The sequence below is a fragment of the Thermothielavioides terrestris genome, chromosome 2, assembly GCF_000226115.1.
Source record: "Thermothielavioides terrestris NRRL 8126 chromosome 2, complete sequence".
In the NCBI taxonomy this organism is placed as follows: domain Eukaryota; kingdom Fungi; phylum Ascomycota; class Sordariomycetes; order Sordariales; family Chaetomiaceae; genus Thermothielavioides; species Thermothielavioides terrestris.
Window position 1 is genome coordinate 2,344,940 of NC_016458.1, and position 18,589 is coordinate 2,363,528.

General features: G+C 57.4%; 6 protein-coding genes across 6 annotated transcripts; 4 read left to right on the forward strand and 2 right to left on the reverse strand.

Annotated features, from left to right (window-relative positions):
- Positions 1 to 1,659: 1,659 nt before the first annotated feature.
- Positions 1,660 to 3,113, reverse strand: THITE_2112522 (uncharacterized protein). Its single transcript, XM_003651765.1, has one exon. It carries the CDS (start codon positions 2,857 to 2,859, stop codon positions 1,837 to 1,839), a length of 1,023 nt encoding a protein of 340 aa, XP_003651813.1. The 5' UTR covers positions 2,860 to 3,113; the 3' UTR covers positions 1,660 to 1,836.
- Positions 3,114 to 3,731: 618 nt separating this feature from the next.
- THITE_153029 (uncharacterized protein) lies at positions 3,732 to 5,168 on the reverse strand (the record flags this gene model as incomplete). The annotated part of the gene is made up of 4 exons (XM_003651766.1): positions 3,732 to 3,949; positions 4,108 to 4,228; positions 4,927 to 4,939; positions 5,011 to 5,168. 4 exons carry the CDS (start codon positions 5,166 to 5,168, stop codon positions 3,732 to 3,734), a joined length of 510 nt encoding a protein of 169 aa, XP_003651814.1.
- Positions 5,169 to 8,058: 2,890 nt separating this feature from the next.
- THITE_2127668 (uncharacterized protein) lies at positions 8,059 to 9,701 on the forward strand (the record flags this gene model as incomplete). The annotated part of the gene is made up of 6 exons (XM_003651767.1): positions 8,059 to 8,083; positions 8,539 to 8,640; positions 8,774 to 8,832; positions 9,150 to 9,169; positions 9,293 to 9,300; positions 9,394 to 9,701. The coding sequence occupies 6 exons, from the start codon at positions 8,059 to 8,061 to the stop codon at positions 9,699 to 9,701; spliced, it is 522 nt and encodes a 173-aa protein (XP_003651815.1).
- Positions 9,702 to 14,533: 4,832 nt separating this feature from the next.
- Positions 14,534 to 14,695, forward strand: THITE_2014610 (uncharacterized protein; the record flags this gene model as incomplete). Its single annotated transcript, XM_003651768.1, has 1 exon — positions 14,534 to 14,695. A coding segment is annotated over one exon (162 nt), but the record flags the coding sequence as incomplete, so codon positions are not given.
- Positions 14,696 to 14,731: 36 nt separating this feature from the next.
- Positions 14,732 to 16,332, forward strand: THITE_2112524 (uncharacterized protein). The gene has a single exon (XM_003651769.1). It carries the CDS (start codon positions 14,981 to 14,983, stop codon positions 15,941 to 15,943), a length of 963 nt encoding a protein of 320 aa, XP_003651817.1. The 5' UTR covers positions 14,732 to 14,980; the 3' UTR covers positions 15,944 to 16,332.
- A 1,113-nt stretch (positions 16,333 to 17,445) lies between these two features.
- Positions 17,446 to 18,575, forward strand: THITE_2112526 (uncharacterized protein). Its single transcript, XM_003651770.1, has 4 exons — positions 17,446 to 17,640; positions 17,912 to 18,059; positions 18,234 to 18,336; positions 18,444 to 18,575. Exons 1-4 carry the CDS (start codon positions 17,627 to 17,629, stop codon positions 18,473 to 18,475), a joined length of 297 nt encoding a protein of 98 aa, XP_003651818.1. The 5' UTR covers positions 17,446 to 17,626; the 3' UTR covers positions 18,476 to 18,575.
- The last annotated feature ends 14 nt before the right edge of the window (positions 18,576 to 18,589 follow it).

Genomic DNA, 18,589 nt, shown 5'->3' on the forward strand with positions numbered 1-18,589 from the left:
AGTCCCCCTTCAGCCAATCATCGCTCTCTGCTGCAGACTGCAATGAGAGTGGTGATGACATTCCCTCACCCACCCAGCTACACCAGGAGTGTAATTGGTAGTTAGTTACCCAGCAAGTCAGCCAGCGATAACCGATCCGATCGCACTCACACTCGCACTCATACCGCACCCGTACCACACCGCAACGAGTGGGAAGCCAGAGGAAAGGGGAAGGGAAGTCAACATGGAGAGACCACCAGCGCCTCGAAGGGGTGGACAGGGGGGCAGTTCCTTAACCAAGCGCAGTGGGGAGGGGTTGAAGTTGGGCGCTTAGCAGCACGATCTGGCCTTGCCAGTGGCCACTCAGACACGCGCCGGTGGGGCGGCAGCCGGCGTCGGTGGGGGCTCGCTTGAAGCTTGACCATGCGGGCGGGATGGCGCTAGCACGGATTGGGGTGCTGGGGTGTGCAGGGGTGCAGGGGTGCAGGCCCCTTGCCGCTTTTACGGTTTTGGGGGGCGCTTTGGTTGCTTCTCTGTGTGTCTGTCTGTGTGTTCTAAGTTAAGGTACCTGAGTTATGTGAGAGAGAGAGTGCGTGTGTGTTTTGCGGCTGGGTTGATTCAGCGCACTCACACACATCTAGAGATCTTGGACGCAAGCAAGAAAGCAAGCAAGCAAGCAAGCATTGTGTATACACTACATACAAGTAACTACACTTCCTACCTACCTAAGGCAATAATTGCGAGGAAAAGAAGGTAGCCAACTCCGTTTCTTTTCTTTCTATTTCTGACATGGCACAAGCTCAAAGTCCAGTGCATTCCCCCGCCGCATGCACTGTACAGTCTGCGAGACCAGATCTCCGCCGCCCCAGAGCAGCAGCACAGCGAGATCATCTGATCACCCGATAGTTGGATAATAGTTGGTGGAAAACGCGCCCTCTGCGCGCTTTCCGTGTTTGTGCAGAAGAAAAAAAAAGATCAAAACAAAAACAACATGGCCGAGATATCTGGCCAGGCGGCGGCTGTGCTGTGGCAAGGGAGGACAAGCAAGGAACCCCACAAACAAACAAAACAGATAAGCAGGTGGTGTAGTGTAGTGTAAACAGATCAAGGCAAGAGAAGCGGCCAGCGACTTGGTCACGACACAAGCGCGTCGCCAAGCAACTTGGTTGATTGTTTAGATAGATGAAATGGTATTCACCTCTCTCATGACCTCCCTCTTCTCATCTCTCTGCCCGCCTACCCCGTATGTGCACACACACAACCCCGCTGCTATGCACACGTACACTAGATGGATACATGTGTACAGACAATACAGTACCGCTACCACCTCTTTGCGCACATCAGCCTCCTTTCCAAGCTAACTACAGCAAAACAAAGCCCATGGTATCGAGAGTAAATTCCCTGCCTGCCTGCCTGCCTTTCCCTGCAATGTGGACGCCGTCCTGCAACGCCAGTTACTCCGCCGCGCCTTCCGGCCATCATCACCATGAGAAAGTTGTTTAAGAGTTAGTTGACTTAGTTAAGCAAAGACGGTGCAAGTTCCATCGCCTCGTGGGGGCCAAAAAAAGTCCATCTCTTTGTGAACCAACGTGTCATAACTATCCCCTGCTCGTTGTCCCACCTGTTCCGCCCAGATCCTCTCCAACCCAAAGCGGGCTCTGACCCTTTTTTCGCAGGTGTGCGGTTTTGTTGTGTTGTTGTTATTGTTGTCGTCGTCGGTGTGGTGAGACAAAGGCAATGCGCCGTAACTGATACGCTCCGCCGCTAAGGAGTAGGAGAGGTGAACAGCGGTAAACCAGTACCGCTGCAAAACATTATGTACGCGGGTTTCCTTGATCTGTCCTCGTCCAGTCCTCTTCATGATTTGACCCCCGTTTCCTCCGGGTCGATCTTTCTCCTCTTCCCCTTGGGCGCGGGCCCCATTCGCGGGGTGTAAGTGACAGTCCTCGTGACGACCTCGCGAATATGCCGGATGCTCGACCTCGAGTCCCTCTTCGTCTGCCCTGCTGTGCCTGGCGTGGCGGCGGCGGCAGCCGGGATCCCGGGGGTGTCTGGCGCGGCAGGGCGCTTCGACCCCGGCGTCTCGGCGAACCTCCTGGCCCGCAGCGCTGCTTCCCAGTCGAAGGGAGATTTCACCGACGCGGCGCTGAGGGGTGACCTTGGCGAGTACAGGCCAGAGGCGGAAATCGCCGGGGACGCGGGGAGCTTCATGCTTGGGAATACTGTTGGCCCCACAGGCGGCGCAGACATAGGGCAGTTGGAGCTGCGAGGTGAAATTGGCCGCTTTGTCTCGGTTGACGCAGGCTTCGGATTCCTCGCCTTGTCCTGGTCCTTTTCCTTTTCCTTTTCCTTGTCCTTGTCCTTGTCCTTGTCCTCCTCACCCTCGCAGCTGAGCTCGGATCGCGCTGTCGTTGGCGCGCTCTCGATCTGCTCGCCCTTCTCCTTCTCGGAATCATCCGGCTCCGTCGAGGCGTTGGTAGTGCTGCTGTCATTGCTGCGTGTGCTGCTGGCAGTGCTTGTCCGGTTCAGCATCGACCTGCCGGTCTGTGGTGGCGAGGCGATGCTCGGCGACGCCAGCGACATGCCCTTCAGGAAATCCAGGTACGCGACAGGAGGCGTGATGGGCGTCTTCTGGAGGTCATGTTCGAGCTTGATGGTGGCGCTGAAAGGTCCCGCCGAAGGTAGGCCGGCGGAGGGCAGTCCGGAGGATCGGATCGGATCCCGGAAGGCCGAGCTGCGCGAGACAGCAGAGAGGGGTGTGGTGGTGGAGACGGCCGAGGGAAGCGACGCGGCGGAACGCAGCTCTGAGGGTGTCGGCGGGATGTGAGGGAAGTTGGCCGTGAGCGGCGTCGACACCCGTAGGGTAGGTTTGGCTGACATCTCGGCGGTGGTATGGATGGAGAAGAGAGGACAACCGACCGATGGCTCCAATGTATGCCGTGCCGCGTTGATGGGCGACTCACCTCGCAGGTGGGCGGGAGGGGGTCCGGCAAGTGGGAGGGAAGGGAGGTAGAAGGTACAAGAGGATGGGTAGCCAATGGCTGAATATATGAAGCTCTGGGTGGAAAAGCGGAGGAGCGTCCGGGCTCCAGTCCGAAGGATCGCGCACTAGCGCCCCGCGTGGGCTAGTTTGGGGCGAAGTTTCTAGCGCGGTATCCTTGTCCCCCAAATCCCAGAGCGCCGGGCTGGTGCACCGGGGTTCAGTGGTGTGGCTTTCAACAACAGCAACCAGTGCCGTTGATGCCTGGAAAGCGGCCGCAATGAGGCCTGGTGGGGGGTTGCAAACGCGAGTTGGACTGAGCAACAGCTGGAACAATGTTAGCAGTGATTCGGCACCCGGAACATGCCACAAGGAAGAACCAAGTAGCAGCAGGCCCAAGGCCACTTGGAGAAGCATTCGCACTGCAGGCCAGCCATTGGCATTGGGGCAAGTGGGTGACTGCGCACCTCGTCACTCGGAGGGGCTTAAAGCAGCGGGCAAATCAGGAGCGTGGCCGGGGTGGGACGGCCCTCGACAAGGAGAAACGACAACTCGACAGGGGGGCTCAGGCGGCAGTGAAGTGTGCTGAGATGTGACTCGGGTTGCAGCTGGCAGCCCCGTGTCGATGCCCCGTGCTTTCTTCGCTTTTGATCCTCCGCCGCTTCCTTTTGCCAAGATGTTTTGTTTCGGCGGAAGCAGGCCAGGGCAATATACTACGTTCCTGGCCGGGGGGCGGATAAGGAAAAGGAGATGAGATGAAGAGACGATGCACTTACTCCCTGGTTAAGAGAAGCGCTTCGCCGCGTCCAATATTCCGAGCCGCCGAGGCAGACACGGCGGTGATATCCGTGTCTGGGCTCAGAGCTGTCCACGGGCGGGCGCTCCGGTCCACGGGCTTATTTGCTGGTCTGCGGAAGGCGAAGCTCCCGCTTCCGCCGTCTTTCCCAGTGCTGCGGATGGCGCTGGCCGGGGGGAATTGCCACAAGTGGCCTGGGCCACGACAGCGGATCCTGATACGTCGGTCTTAACCGCCCAACGTGGGGATCTCGCGCCTGATTGGCGCTGTCTGCCGGAAGTTTTGCAGGGACGGGCGCTAAGGTCATATTATTAGCATCACGGCATTCGATTGGTCACAGCCTGCCGCTTACCAGCAACGACAACAACACTGGACGGAAGCGACCGCGGCTCAAAGTTGATGCCCTCAACAGTCGTGGCACCGCAGGTGAGCACCGAAAACACAAGTCGCCGAGGAGAGCCGATAATTCTCAGCTGAGGGGTTGTCTGTGGTGTTGCCGCTCGAGATGGACAGCGTCCGTCAGGGCAAGTGAGGCCGGTCGAAGATCAGATATAACGAAATATGTGCGTTCAGGGGGCCGGCCTCTGAATAACAAGATGCCTTTTTTTCGGTTCGAGGCGGAAGTGGGATGCGGCTGTTTGCGTTTCCACGTGAAGAGCCGGGGGTTGATCCTTTCCCAAGTGGCAGTTTGTCTTGAACTTCAGTCCCTTGGTAACTCGGTCTCGTGGGAAATCGAGCGCATATATGCACTTCCATCTGTGGCAAGCGGAGTCTAGCCGCCTCGCTGGCTGCAGCTCGGAGATTACGGGCCTTTGGCGGGTAGGCGTCCGCATTGCTCTGCCATGACCACTGGCCAGATCCTGTCCTCGAACCGCCTTCAAAATGCTTCAGCGGAGCGCGCGCCATCCTGCTGCATCTCTAAGCCATCAGAGCCCAAGCAAGCTTCCTCATTTCCCTTTGCCGCTGGGCAGCCCGGCAACTCAGTGGCTGTCCTCCTGCGAAGCCGATACTTGCAGGTGCGCTTATTCCTCAGGCCGCCGCTGCTAACCCCTGATGCAGCCGCGACCAACGCTGCGCGCGGCTGTTGACGCGCCTGCAAGAAGCAGCGCAGGTTTCGATGCTTCCGTTGGTTAAGGTTCCGAGATGGGAGCATCAAGGATGGGCTACGTACCTTGCCGCGCTCACTGCAGGTCAACCATTGGATCACCATCTCCATCATTCCGTACCACCTTGACCCTGGAAATATAACAACCACAGAGCGCGCGCCTGTTCCCCGGGTAACAATTCTTCGGCATATCGGATGGCGGCGGTCGGCCCTCCCAGCGGCCGGGTCGGCGATGCGTCGATGGCGGCTTCGCCCGACCCTTCCGCGCGCAAGGCCTTCCCCGCTGGCCGCTGCCCGAGGACAAACATAGTTCTTGGTCGAGCGAGTCCGATCCGACCTTTCCATCCCATGTCTCGTCCCGGCCCTTGTGCGCAGGTTCTGGACTGAGCAGCTACACCCGGCTGAATCGTCACGCGAGCCCATTCCAGCGCTCACGCAGACAAGCCTTCGGGATCTCGCGAACGATTGGCCTGTCAAGATGTGCGGTAACCGCTATCGAAAGCAGGGCGACAGCATCTCCCCCACTCAGCCATGTGGGTAGCCGCGTGGACATGCCAGCCATCTTCCATGTCGCCCAGCCGCCACACGTTGTCGAAACCCCCCGGCATCTCCGACTGATTGGACTGGTCCACATCTCGCAGGATTGTCATGCAGCGGAAGCGGCACAGCGCTTCTACCCACCTTCCATGGCTTTTGCGCCATCACTTCCTTCACGCTGTCGAGGCAGAGCATCACCACCCTGAATGCTCCGGCGTCCGGTGGACGAGCACTTCTGGCGTCAGGCGGAACACGAAATATCCTGGGTATGTGATTCGTGACTCTCAGGCATGCCTCCAATTCCAAGTTTCTCCGGCGGTCGGTCGTAATACTGAATTGAACCCAAGGATGGAGGAGTCTCTGGACACGGAGTGACGCAGCTCATTGCCTCGCTTGCCGCCTCAAGGTGCCCGAGCGTCGAATAATGGCGGCCAGAATCCGCGCTTAAGCGGCTTTGGCCAACTGCCTGCAGCTAGTAAACGCCACAGGAGCCTCTCAAAATCCTCCGCCGGAGTTCCTGGACCGGGCCGGATGGAAGGTCACGAGTGAAGGCTTTGACTCTGTATTTCTGCGTTCGCATGGGTCAGCCACTACGTCTTCTGCCTTCCAAGGCATGTTCGATGTGTGCCTTTCTCCGCCTCTTTTCCGTTGTGGCTCGGTGCCCGCGATCCAGCCCGCAAGCCTCTCTCTGTGAGCTCAAGTTGCATATCCTTGGATCCTTCTGCTGCATGGCGCATCCTACTCAATCCTCACGACGCTGGCCGCTGCATGGTTGCCAGTGGGGGATACTGTGCGCCGGCTCAGGATCCCCTTAAACCCGTGGTTGACCCTCAAGATGGGCGGACGGTGGGCCACACTTCCAGATGCGCCGTCTGTGTGAGGGGAAGCACGGCCACAAACAACCTCGGTTTCCCCCGTGGAGCCTCGGGGCAGTGTAAGTTATGCATTCCAAGCATCAGGGCCCGGATGTTGGCCTTTTGGCGTCCAACCCATAAGCTTTGCTGTTCAACGAGGGTGCGTGCTACAACTCATCTCGGCAAGGCATCGCCATGAGAAGCAGCCAACAGATCGGATAACCCGGCGGCGTATGCTGGCACTTTCTGGCCTTCCCAAGGAGTGGCCCGATGCTCCGAGTTCGCGGGGTCGGCATCATTGATCTCTTCTTGGCCGTGTGGCCAGGCCTGGTCTTTCCGGCCCGGGCCCTCCCTCGAACGTTGGCTGCTGCGTTGATTTGCTCCCCCTGTCGTGAGTCTTCGTCAATAAAGTATTTTGAAACTTCGAGAGCTGCTTGGCATGGGGTGGATCCCTAACCTTCCATTTCATGGAGTTTGACTTTGGAGTCGGATTTGCCTAGCGATCAGCATCAAACGCTTATCCGGGTAGGAGTTCGTATTCATTAGGTGTGGACTCTGCGCGGGTCTGGGAAGTAGATTTACTGAGCAGGAAGGACCGAACTTGTTGTGAGCATTGGCAAATTTGGGAAGAGCAGGATCATGGGGCCTTTCGAGTTTTTCCATTGGGAAAGCACGATCTAACCTCTGCCATCTAGCAACCACATGGGCGACAGGTACGGTCTGCCAGCCGGACTCAGAAGGGCCTGGCTCTTCGAGAACCGTTTGACAGGGCAAGCACCTGTACAAGCTCGAGAGTTCAAAGACTCGGTACACAGCAATGGCATTCATGGCAGCGTACATGCGTGAGCCTTGCAGTCCTGATCCTTTCCGGAACAACCTGGTGCTCATTGCGCGTATTGCAAAATCACAGAAACTCCTCTGCAGAACACGGAAGGAACCAGGTTATGGCCATAAGCAAAACATGTCCGTCTGCATGGAACCCGCTTTGATGGGCAAACAAAACCACCCCCCCCCCCCGCCAGGGCACCAGTTTACAGGCCACCTCTGCCGCCTCGAGATCACAACATCGAGTAATAGACAATGTGACATTGGAACCTGAATTGTCCAGCCCCCGTGCATCATCTTGTGGACCCTCTGCTCTCGTTCCTCGAATGGGCATCACCACACGCGGCATGTTGAGCCAATCCATGGACAAGCTGACAGCCGCTGAGCGAATGATGTTCCAGCGCCAGTCAAGTTCCACACTTCCCAGGAACAAATTGAGTTCGTGAATACGAGGCTCATGGATCAGAGGAAACAGTGCCCGTTAATGGCAACTCATTGTCTCCCCGCTCCCGTAACCTGCCCTTTTGGGGTGCCAGGCGACGTCTTCAGGGCCGGTCGCTCATCACCCCAGCCAGAGAAACACACCAATTCAGGAAAGTTCCCGCAAGATCGACAATGATGGGGCGGTTGTGACTGATAAAAAATCTCAGTGGATTAGTTGACCCGGCCCATATCGCCACTTTCGTCACACAATGCCGGCCGGAGGCTGATGAAAGCTAGTCACAGAGCAGGCAGCTCGACAGGTCTTTCGGGACAAATTCAGGCGACATCTGACTGCCATTGCCAGTAGCGTCCCGAGAGAAGGGACGGACGATCAGCATCCTTGTTACAGCCGTCTCTGAAGCGGAGTAGCCGCACGCCTCCGTATCCTGAATAGTCTCGACTGGTTTAGGAGTTCAGCCGAAGGGCTGATATACTCCGATTCCCAGCCTCAGCGGAGATTGACGATGATACTCGGTGATGGGGCGACAATTAAGCCGAAATGACGAGCACAGCAAAATCTGTTTGTATGTATCTACACTAGACCATTCCTCCCTGTGCCTGTCCCCGCTTGCTGATCGTGTCACGTCCCGCCGGGCAGCTAACGAGTTCAAGTTCTATCTAGCGTCTCGGGGGCATCTCCCGTTGCACAGATGCGGCGTGACTTGTCCTTATTGCCTTCCTGAATGCGAGATTGGCCGCGATTTAGAGGCAAGGGGCACCGTTGCTCGCCACGCCTGGGTTTCTGCGCTGTTTCCCATGCTTGTCAGGACAGGAGGGTGAGCGGCTGGTGTCACATATGAGCGTGCCCAGGTGAAACAAAAAGGATAGAATCCTAAGCATAATAAGCTGTAGAACATTCTCTGATGCTGACGGGATGATAAACGCATGTTTGTGCCCTGCCATATCCGTCCAGGGGTAAAAAACCGAGCGCTCAAGCATAATGGGGAAGTAAACAAAACAAAACAAAAACAAGAATTAGGGGAACTGATGCAGGGGAACAACGCCGAACGGAAGGACGAGTCAGAGCCGCAATCAGGACCTAGACATTACGCCGATGGCCATACTACCAGGCCAAGCCCGTGTACGTTCGCGAGGGCCGTCTGACCCAACCAGCTACAAGACGGGAAGCCAGCGCTGCGGCGGCTCCGGAATGAACGCGAGACCACGACGAGACATGCCAGATTAAAGAGACTTCCTTGCAGGAACCACCGCAGGCGGCATCGTCGTGCCCGTATTCGGTCATACACCCCATCACTGCAGGAAGTTCCTCGACGTGCGTGATCTACGACGGAGTAATGACCCTGTCTAAGAGACGCCCGATCCGCCCCGAATTCCAATTCCCCAAATGCAGTCAATTCGCCGCGCCGTGGCTGACCCGTCATGGCTTGGATGAGGCTAAGGCGGCCAGATCAACTGACCTACGGGCGCCTAGCCGTGGTCTAGGCCGAGGAATGTCGGCGTCCTTGCCGTCCCTCGTGCTTAGCAGCCGCTAGCCCACCGGCGAGGCCCGCCCTTGAAACAACGCGATCGGTGCCGAGGACGCAAGGAACACGTGTGAGCGGGACTTTGAACAACTAAATTAAGTTGCAGGTTCAACTGCGCCGTGATATGTGAGATCGAATAGCACGGCAGAACGCCGAATTTGCACTCTCATTCGCCCGGTGGAAGTTTAAACTTCGAACAGGGGGACAGGGGGGAAACCGGGGAGCTTGTTGCCCAAATCGGTAAGGCAGGCTGGCAGGTAAGCGGGCAACAAAGCTCACGAGACAATGAAGCTCTGGGAGGAGGGCTTCATTGCGCTCCGAGCTGCTGGGAGCTTTACGTAGCAAAACAGGGTCGACGGGCTGGGCTGGAATCCAGATTGCAATCCGCGACGATGCGATGGATCATGTGCGCCGGCTCCGGGTTTCACACATTGCGCTGTCTGGTTGCTCATCTCCGGTCGCTGAGAGCTACCTCGGGAACTTGCGGTCGAAACAAAGCCATAGCTCCTTGCATCACATCCGCAAAATCCGGGGAAAGACAATCTGGAAAGCCAAGAAAGCTAGGCTCGGTGGGCTAATTTGGAGCACGGCAAGAGCCTCGCATCCCAACCAGTCCCCGTTGGAGAAGCGAGGAGAGCGAAACCGTGACACGACGTGACGTCGATGATCATTGGCGCCTGGTGCCCCCGGGCTGCTTCTTCGCCGTCAGCCTGCCGGGAAGGGCCCGATTCCGCGCTACGCGGCGGGGTCTTGCGCCGGCCGATCCCGCTCTTGCACAGGGCCATCTACACTTCACGACACTAGTTAGTGTAGTAGACGGAACACACTAAACCCCAGACACGAGCCAAGCGTGACAAGGCTGCTTGGCTGCTTGGCCGCTGACTGCTGGCTTCCGAGGCTGCCGGGGATGGCTCGCTCACGGCGGTAGCTGCGGGAAGTCGTGCATGGCACTTCGACCCTTTGACGGGATGGATGAGCGCGGGAGCGAGATTACGCCGGTGATCAGGTCAGCATGACGAGCGGCATTGACTGCAATTTGAGCCAGCCTTTTCCATTATTGACGTTACTGCCGCGGGCACGTATTACGCCGAGTGCACGCCTTGGGAAGAGGGATGGGTGTGACACTGCAACGGACCAGGGTTCGCGTCGCGTCCAGTGGTCGCGACCTTGCAAGACGGTCGTGGTAACGATGGGAATTTGGGGAACTTTGCTGGCGGCTGAAGAGGGGGGTTCAAAAAGAGGGTTAGGGATAGATGCCAGCTGACAGCCGCACAAAGTGATTCGCCCAAAAAGCTGTCAGAACAAGCGTGCCTTTCCAGCCATTCAGGACCCGCAGCAGCCCGGCATTTGTGGAGCACTCTCGTCCAACAACTGCTGCCTGCTCCGAACCCGCCAGCAGCCGAGGGCCTGCGGAGAAGTGGCGCCGTTCGGCTCCGACCAACTTCCAAAAAAGTTGGGACAACTCATCCTGCGTCTCCTACCTTGACATTGTGTCATCACCTGATCGGGATCGGGACTTCGTGCATAAGGACCAGAGGCGTCCCTTCGTGTTTGTGATAAAGACAACTGCGAGGTCCCGCTTATTGTAAACTGATTAATAAGAGCGTCGACTAAGTTGACCTGGCTCGGTCGACGGTTCTGGCGCCTCGGCTGACGTGCACTCGACTCGGCACCCTATGGAGTTTAGATGTAGCTAGAATCTGACGTCTATGCGCCCAGCAAGGAGAGAAGGCAAAAAACCTCCGGTGTATGCTCTGAAATTGTCCGCTGTCTGCCACCGCGGAGGCCAACCACATCTGAACGAACAACGATGACGCTGCCATCGGATCGCAAACGATCGGCCTTGAGCATGAGCCGGATGATTGGACCGCATGTGGGGCCCACACCGACTTTTCGGGCTGCATATTGGAGCCCGAGCTTTTCCTGCATTTTCGTGCTGGCGCTGTGTTGGCAAGTTCCCAAACTTGGCGCTTGCCCCCCTGCAGCCCTGGGCCCCTGGTCCAACACCCGGCCACGCCCAAACTTCCCTGCCCGGACGTGCCGACCCCATCGAGTGGCGCTTTTGTCAACTGCTGAAGCTGATGAGAGTTGATATTCGGGCTGGCAGTTGACTTTTTGGGAGCACATTTCAACTCAATTCTTGGGGTTACTTCACTATAGTACGGATAGTTAGCTCGAGTCCTGTAGTTACAAGAGACGGGTGCGGGCAGTCAGAAGTTCGGCTTTGGTAGAGTTGGATCACTCGGCTACAGAGCAACAGTATTCGAATATTCCTTGTCGGTAGAACTTCCAGAAGACGTCACAGCATCTTCCTTGCTTCGCACTCTCGAGGCTGAATTCGGGTGACGTTGCTTGGGCTAGATTTAGGCCTGGTCCGAACAACCCACGGCAGACGGAGCAGGAGTTGTCCGTCAGCAGCAGGTGAGCTCCTCTATCTGATGTCCCCAAGTTATCGTGCACTCGACTCTGCCTCCGCCGATCGTCGGTGAAGCTCACACCTGCGTGTCCCAGACACGGCGGAGCCAGTGACCGCCCTGCCTACAACGTACACGGAGTGTGCCTCAGCCAGGAGTGTCGTTGGTATTGCTGCCGGCCTCCATGGAGAGGGAGCGCAGCGCCACGGACCTTGCCGCCTTCGTGTTTATCTCAAGTGTCCCCAAGTCCGGGGAGGCGGTCCGCGGCTTGTCGTCCGTGTGCCGTGTTCAGTCGACTGCTGCTTGAGAGGTCTGAGGCGAGGAAGTTAAATGCCGCAATTGAAGGTCGGTCATTCGATTTCCTTCCTCTTCTTGGATACTTGATCCGATCCAGAACACTTTGAATTGGGTCTTGCCTTGTCTGGTCCGGCTTCCCACTATTTCGTGTGTACTATAACCACGAGGCGCAACGCCAAAAGTGAAGGGTCTTCCATCGCGGTGGCCCACGGCGTAGTTCTTCCAAACCCTGGTTCACACACCCGCCAGGTTTGTCAGCTGTTGACACTGGCATTGAAGATGTAAACGCGGCCATCGCAGCTGCCAGAATTGACCGCTACGTTACAGGTACCCGACCGACTGCTGCCAGCACATCCCCCGCTTCCGCACTTTCCTGCAGTGAACCCCCGGGCCCCTCATCTCACCCTCGGAGCTGGACCCTCCCTTTCCAGGCTTCAACCCCACCAGCCACCAGCCTGCAAAATCCTCCTGCTGCCGCCCCACTCGGGTCGCTGATTCACCCAACCATATCCTCCAGTTAAAGCAGTCTGACCGCGCCCTCAAATCATCGTTCGGCTCTTCCCTCGTCTCTCGTCCTTTCCCTCGCACAACCAATCAATCCGCCGCTCGCCCTCTCCACCGTCGAACGCGAGAGCCGGTCCGTTCACCCCCCTCCCAAATTCATCAAATCAACGGCCGTCTCCAATCGCAACAACAGCGACTGACGTTGGGCAGTCCAATTAGGAGTGCCGAAAGCGTCCGCAACCGCATTTTGCGCAGCCTTATTCGGAGTCGCCCGTCGCATCGAGTCGCTTTACTCCCGTTTTGGTCGATTCAGGCCAGGGGCACCGACCACCATCGCGCCAGCACTCGAGGCGCATCTTGCGCGCCAGAGGCTGCAGCTTCAGCAAGCATCAGAACAGGTATGTGTTGTGTTCAATGCTGTGAACCCGCAGTTTCCATTCTACACGCGCCGTCCTCCCTGGGCATCCGAACTGCGGTTCTTCTCTCCGTCCGGGCCCTCGGGATTCCAGGACAGTTTGCGCTCCCGTCTTTTCATGATGCAATGCCCGCGCATCCCCAGCCTCCGTCAGCCTCCCAACGTCGCAGCTTGGGAGGCTCAGCATAAGCATTCTTTCCCAACCCGTCATCAGTCGAGGCCGAACAAATCCACTCACAGCTCGCCGCAGACACCGCTTGGTTTGACCTGCGGCTAGCACGATCGCCCTGGGTATCCACTTGGCAGCGACTGTGCGCGTCGAAACAGTTCCCAGACTTCCCTGCCAGCCAGTCAACAGCCGAGCGCAAAAGGCACCAAACATCGCGCAGCAAATCAGCCCCCGGTCCTCCCGACATTGGAAGGGGAAAACACCACCAGCCCGGATACCTATCAACGGACTCAGCCTCGATACCAGACGCACCATTGGCCGCGGCCCGGTCCCGTGATAGTTCTTGCCTGCGGACGTCAATTAACGCTATCTCACCGGGCGTGCAATCAACAGAGCCGTTGTTTAGATCCGCTGCGGGTTTGATTTCGCGCCTCAACCCACTGCAATTCCATCCTCGGCGCAACTGCCCATCAGGTAAGTTCTTGACCCCTTCCTGATGTTCTTCCAGGGTCCCTGCACGTGTCTGGCCTTTGTTCCTTGCCTTGCCCTGCCTCCCGCCCGCAGATGATATGCCTGCGCTTCTCGCGACGCGCCGTTGACTAGACCAATCTACGTGCTCGTCTTTTATTTTCACAGTACCCCCACGGTCAGGAACTGCATGGATTTCCCACTGCCTGCCCACGCGCTTTCCCGACCCTCGTGCGGTCGCACTGACTCAACCAGCTACAGTTCTGAGGCCTGCCTCAGTCAGCGTGGATAGGAGAGGATTCTGCTCGCAGAACCTCGGCGGTATAAGGTATCCGCAGATCCAAAGAGGTGCGTTCGCGCTCTTTCTTTTTCTTCCTTATTTACTCTTCGGTCACGCTTCTCAGACCCATCCTCCCACCTGGGGAGCGGTTCTCCAAGCACAGCACTCCCCCACACCGTCGGACCTCACGAGGAGCCCATACACATTGCGTGTTGGAACTTCCCCACTCTCTCCAGAGTCTCGTGCAACCCATAAACACCCTCTCCTCCTGTTCTCGGCCCTGCAATGCAGCCTAGCCGCAGGGTAAGGAGCGGCGGCAAGGAGCTGCATGCATCAGTGGATGAGCTGCGGCGGAAGATTTGTTTGGCGGCGCTCTTCTGCTTGCTGATGTCTCGGGGACCAACCGTTCTGCTGCGGCTCGACTCCGCGAGAGAGTCGACATGGACAACCAAAAGTCCATGGAGCAATCAGCCTCGCGCCCCCAGAGTCCAAGAGCTCTGTGTCTTGGTTGCCTCTGCCCCTCCCACCCTAACCCCGTGTTATCCCCTCCTGTCCAATTTTGGTGCTGTTGTCCCGACTAGGCTAGGGGCGATGAGCTGGTTGACGGGGTGGGCCCTCCTCTTGCATATTCCGTCATGCATGCCAGCGCATCAAACTGGCCCTGGCCCAAGGCGCCAAAGACGAAGGCGCCCACGCCCCGGCCTGCCATCTGAGCTTCTTCGTTCATATACTGGATGATCGCGTATTAATGCTTTGGGTTCATAGATCTGAGGAAGCCAGTCGAAACTCCCCCCTGCGGTTACCCGTTGGGGCATCATCCGGTCGACTGATATTTCGTCTGCACGACCGTTTGTCTCCCCTCTGCTGTCGCACCCGACTTCGGCCCTCGGGCATTATTAGGCTTGTCCCTCACGACAGAGCCCAGTGCCTCCGCGCACTCCCATCCGCCCTCACGTGGCTGCGCTTGTCCACGCCATCTTCCGAAGAGAGGCCTGTGACTGAGCCACCCAGGTTTCGCCTTGCAACGACATCAGCCTGCATAAGCTGCGGTGCGACCAATCGCGCAGCTCCGCTGCCATCCCGTCGAGTGCCAACGCATCACTCCAATAGATTGGGTGCACAACCCGCCCAACCCACAGGTACCGAGTGACCTTGGAGTGTCAGTGCTTCTCGAGCCCAAACAGGCTCAGAATCTCGAAGCCTTATTATCAAAGGTCCTGAAGACGACTGGGGATCAACACGAGTGGTAAAACTTTGTGTTGCATCTTGAACAGACAGGCTGGATCAGCTTCCGAGCCAACCTGCTCTTCCCGCCGTCTTCATTGACTGTGCCGCAGCTTACTCAGTCGCAACCTGATTCGACGAATACGTCAGGATCTCTTCGAGGATGATGGAATACGCTCAATATCAGCAACAACCGCAGAGCGCACATTCACAACCACACATTCAGACGGGTTATCCCAGCACCGCCGCCGGCAACAGCATCACCTCTCCATCAACTCAGCACCTCTCGCAGACATCACCGATCCTTCCGTCGCAGCAGCACCAGCCGTCGCCGACGCAAACACACAACATGTACCAGGCACAGTACACGGTCCCCCAACAAGGCATGCATTATGGCATGCCCGGGATCCAGGCTGCAGCCATGGCTGCAACTGCGGCGGCGTCCGGGTCCTCCTATCCCTACATGGCATCGGACCCAAGCCTGCAGCAGTCGCCTAGGATGTCGGGGGTTAACGCGAAGAAGGACGCTAGGGCAGGGCCGCGGTCGCCGCAGCAGATGAATAGCATGTCTCAGCAGCGGCGGCTCAGCCAGGTCGCGAGTCCCGGCGTTCCGACGGCGCCGACAATGCTGAACCACGCCGGACCGCGCCCCGCGGTCCCCCCTCCCATGACCGCCGCCCAGCAGATGCCACCGCCGCAGTCGCCCGAGATGCCGTCTGGGACGGTGGAGGAGTCGCCGCTCTATGTCAACGCGAAGCAGTTCCACCGCATCCTGAAGCGGCGGGTGGCCCGGCAGAGGTTGGAGGAGGCGCTTCGGCTGACTAGCAAGGGCCGGAAGCCATACCTTCACGAGTCGAGGCATAACCACGCGATGCGGCGTCCGCGCGGCCCAGGAGGGCGCTTCTTGACGGCCGAAGAGGTCGCGCAGATGGAGAGGGAGAAGGCGAACGCCGCAGGCGCAGGTGGCGAGGCAAAGTCGGAAGGCCAGGACCAGTCCGGTGCGAGCACCAAGACGGCGTCGGGCGCGACAAAGCGGAAGTCGGAAGGCGCCACTTCAAGCCCGCCATCCAAAAAGACGAAACAAGCGGCGTCGTCGAGCCCCGAGGATGAAGAGGACGAGGAAGAGTGAATGATCGAAGCGCCGGCTGGGCAGAAGCAACGAAGATCGCGAAAACGAAAAAGCCACATGCTGCTTGGGCTTCTATTATACCTATACCCCGCTCTCCCACCTTGTCCAAGACAGGTCATGAAGTTATGACAAAACCGCCCGCATCTTGTTTTATCTAGCACCGAGATGTTGTGCAAACAGGTGCAGTTTGGTGAGAACTCTTGGCGCGAAGGGGCGGGCTGGTGAGGCGAACTTGTGTTGTGGTTTGTGACTGACGTGTGCATCTCTTCTTTTCCGTTTTTTGTTTTCCTTTTAGCAGATTGGGAAACCTTTCTTCTCTCTGTGCATCAACCAACACGGCTGGCTATCGGGGCGAGGCGACACTCGTTTTTCTCTTGCCTTCGGTGCGAGCGTATCTTTGGGTTTCTGGTTCTGGTTGGCTCCTTGCTTCTTCCTCATCAATACACTTGGCCTCACAGCATATCAGCGACTGCATTTGCGCACTCCCTGTTTGGCAGGCTGGGGTTTTTCGGACTTGGGGGAGTTCCTGGCATGGTGGGAGGACTGGATCAGCGACGGTCGGCAAGGTGAATGGGAAGATTGTGCATGACGTCGGATTTGGAATGGGTTACGACGGATACCCTTAACATACCCCCCTCTCCGTCTATGGATGTTTTCTGTTCTTTTGCCCCCATTGATGCAATTTATCTTACATTTTAGTTTTCCACTGGACGGGAGTACATCGTTGGTGCTGTGCTCCTGCTCTGGCGGGAGGATGTAGATGGTCTGGCCACCGGCATGGGGCAATTGGGCGCTGCGGAGGGAGCAGTGGAAGCAAATCGGAAGGCACAGAAGGACACAAGAGAAAAGAGGTCACCCCAAAGACGATCACAACAAAGCAAAAGAAAAAAAGGAAAAAAAGAAACAGCAAGGGATTCTGGACGGGGCTTCAATCGCAGTGCTGCCGCGGGTTATCCGGGCTTGAAGGTCTTGCGTACTGTGGAGGTCTTCTTTCTCCTCTTCATGACAATCCCCTTTTTCTGTTTTCACACCTGGTCTGGTGACTGGGCACGCTTATTATGGAAGGATGGATGGATGTTAGACTTGACTGGCCCAATCCGTCGCCGGAATATAATCGAGTCGCAATTGAGATGTCAGTCTCGACCATGCGCCTCAGGTAGACTACGCTTGCTTGAACCGGACGGAGACTGACTGTTGATGTTGACCATTTACCCCTGCGACCAATCCCTGCGACGAACGTTGCTGCGTTGCGGCCCGCAATAGGAATGTGCCGATGGCTGGCAGCCGATTCGATGAGGCCGGTGAGATCTAGGGAACGGGACGGCACGCGGGGGTCCGCTCGGAGGTTTTCTTGCTTTCGTCCAATTCGAAGTCCGTATTGCCATCCGGTGTTTTTGCGGCGGCGTGGTCAGACAGCACCAAACCCTACCCCTAACCCGAACCCAGAGCGATAAGCGATCTCGCGATCTCCTGGTACGTCAGGCAGACTCTTGCTTGGGTTTCAAGAGTGTGCCCCACCTCGATGATTCCACTTCGGGGATGTGGGTCCTCTTGAGACAACGGCACACAGCGCCTGAGTGGGTGGTTGACAAGACAACTGGACTGCTGCTGCTGTCAAGCTTCAACCTCTCTCATTGCAGCTGCTCTTGTCGCTGGCTAGCTGACGGCAGCGCAAGAGCCAAAATGTTGTTCTTCAGGTGCGTGATCATTTCTCTCTCCCTTTGGCTCAAACAGCGTCACCCTTGCTTTTTTTTTTTGGTCTATGGCGTGCGACTGGATATTGGCTTCATTCAACCGCGCGTGCGCGAGTGGGCAGGCAAAGGAGGCAAGCATTAGTTAGGGATTATGATGAGGCTTCCAAACCTCCTAGAGCGAGCATCAGTCAAACGACCAACAGCCCGCTTCACACACATGCACATCAACCAACTAAACCGGCAACATCAATCCCGTGCGCTAACGGATGAACAGCTTCTTTAAGACGCTCATCGACCACGAGGTCACGGTCGAGCTCAAGAACGACATCCAGATCCGCGGCGTCCTCAAGAGCGTCGACCAGTACCTCAACATCAAGCTCGACAACATCCAGGTTATGGAGGAGCTCAAGTATCCGCACATGGTGAGTCCCTCATCCATCCTCTTGCATTGTTTTTCTTTTCTTCTAATATTTTCCCCGCCTCTTCTAACCCCCCCCCCCCCCTCTCCTCCTGCCCCTCCGGCCCCTCTTCTGACCTCGACGCGTAACATTGCTGACTCGTTATGTCCCGGGGTGGACGGCTGGGTCCTTCTCTAGAGCGCGGTCAAGAACGTCTTCATCCGCGGCTCGGTCGTGCGCTACGTCCATCTGCCGGCGGCGGCGGTGGATATCCCGCTTCTGGAGGACGCGACGAGGAGAGGTAAGGCCTTGTACCTTTTTTTTTTTTTTTTCCCTCCGCATTCTTTCTTCCTCGTCTTTGCTGCGCTGCGCTGTTTCTGCTTGACGGGATGGGCTAACTCTGCGCAGAAGCTGCGAACCAGGCGGGTAAGGGTAAATGAGGGCGCAGTGGAGATGAAGGTTCGGGGTGGGTGAGCGAGAGACATGAGGCTTGCCGCAACTACGTAGAACTTACTGGTCTGGGGTGGAGCGAAGCTGCGCAGCGGGCTCCATCG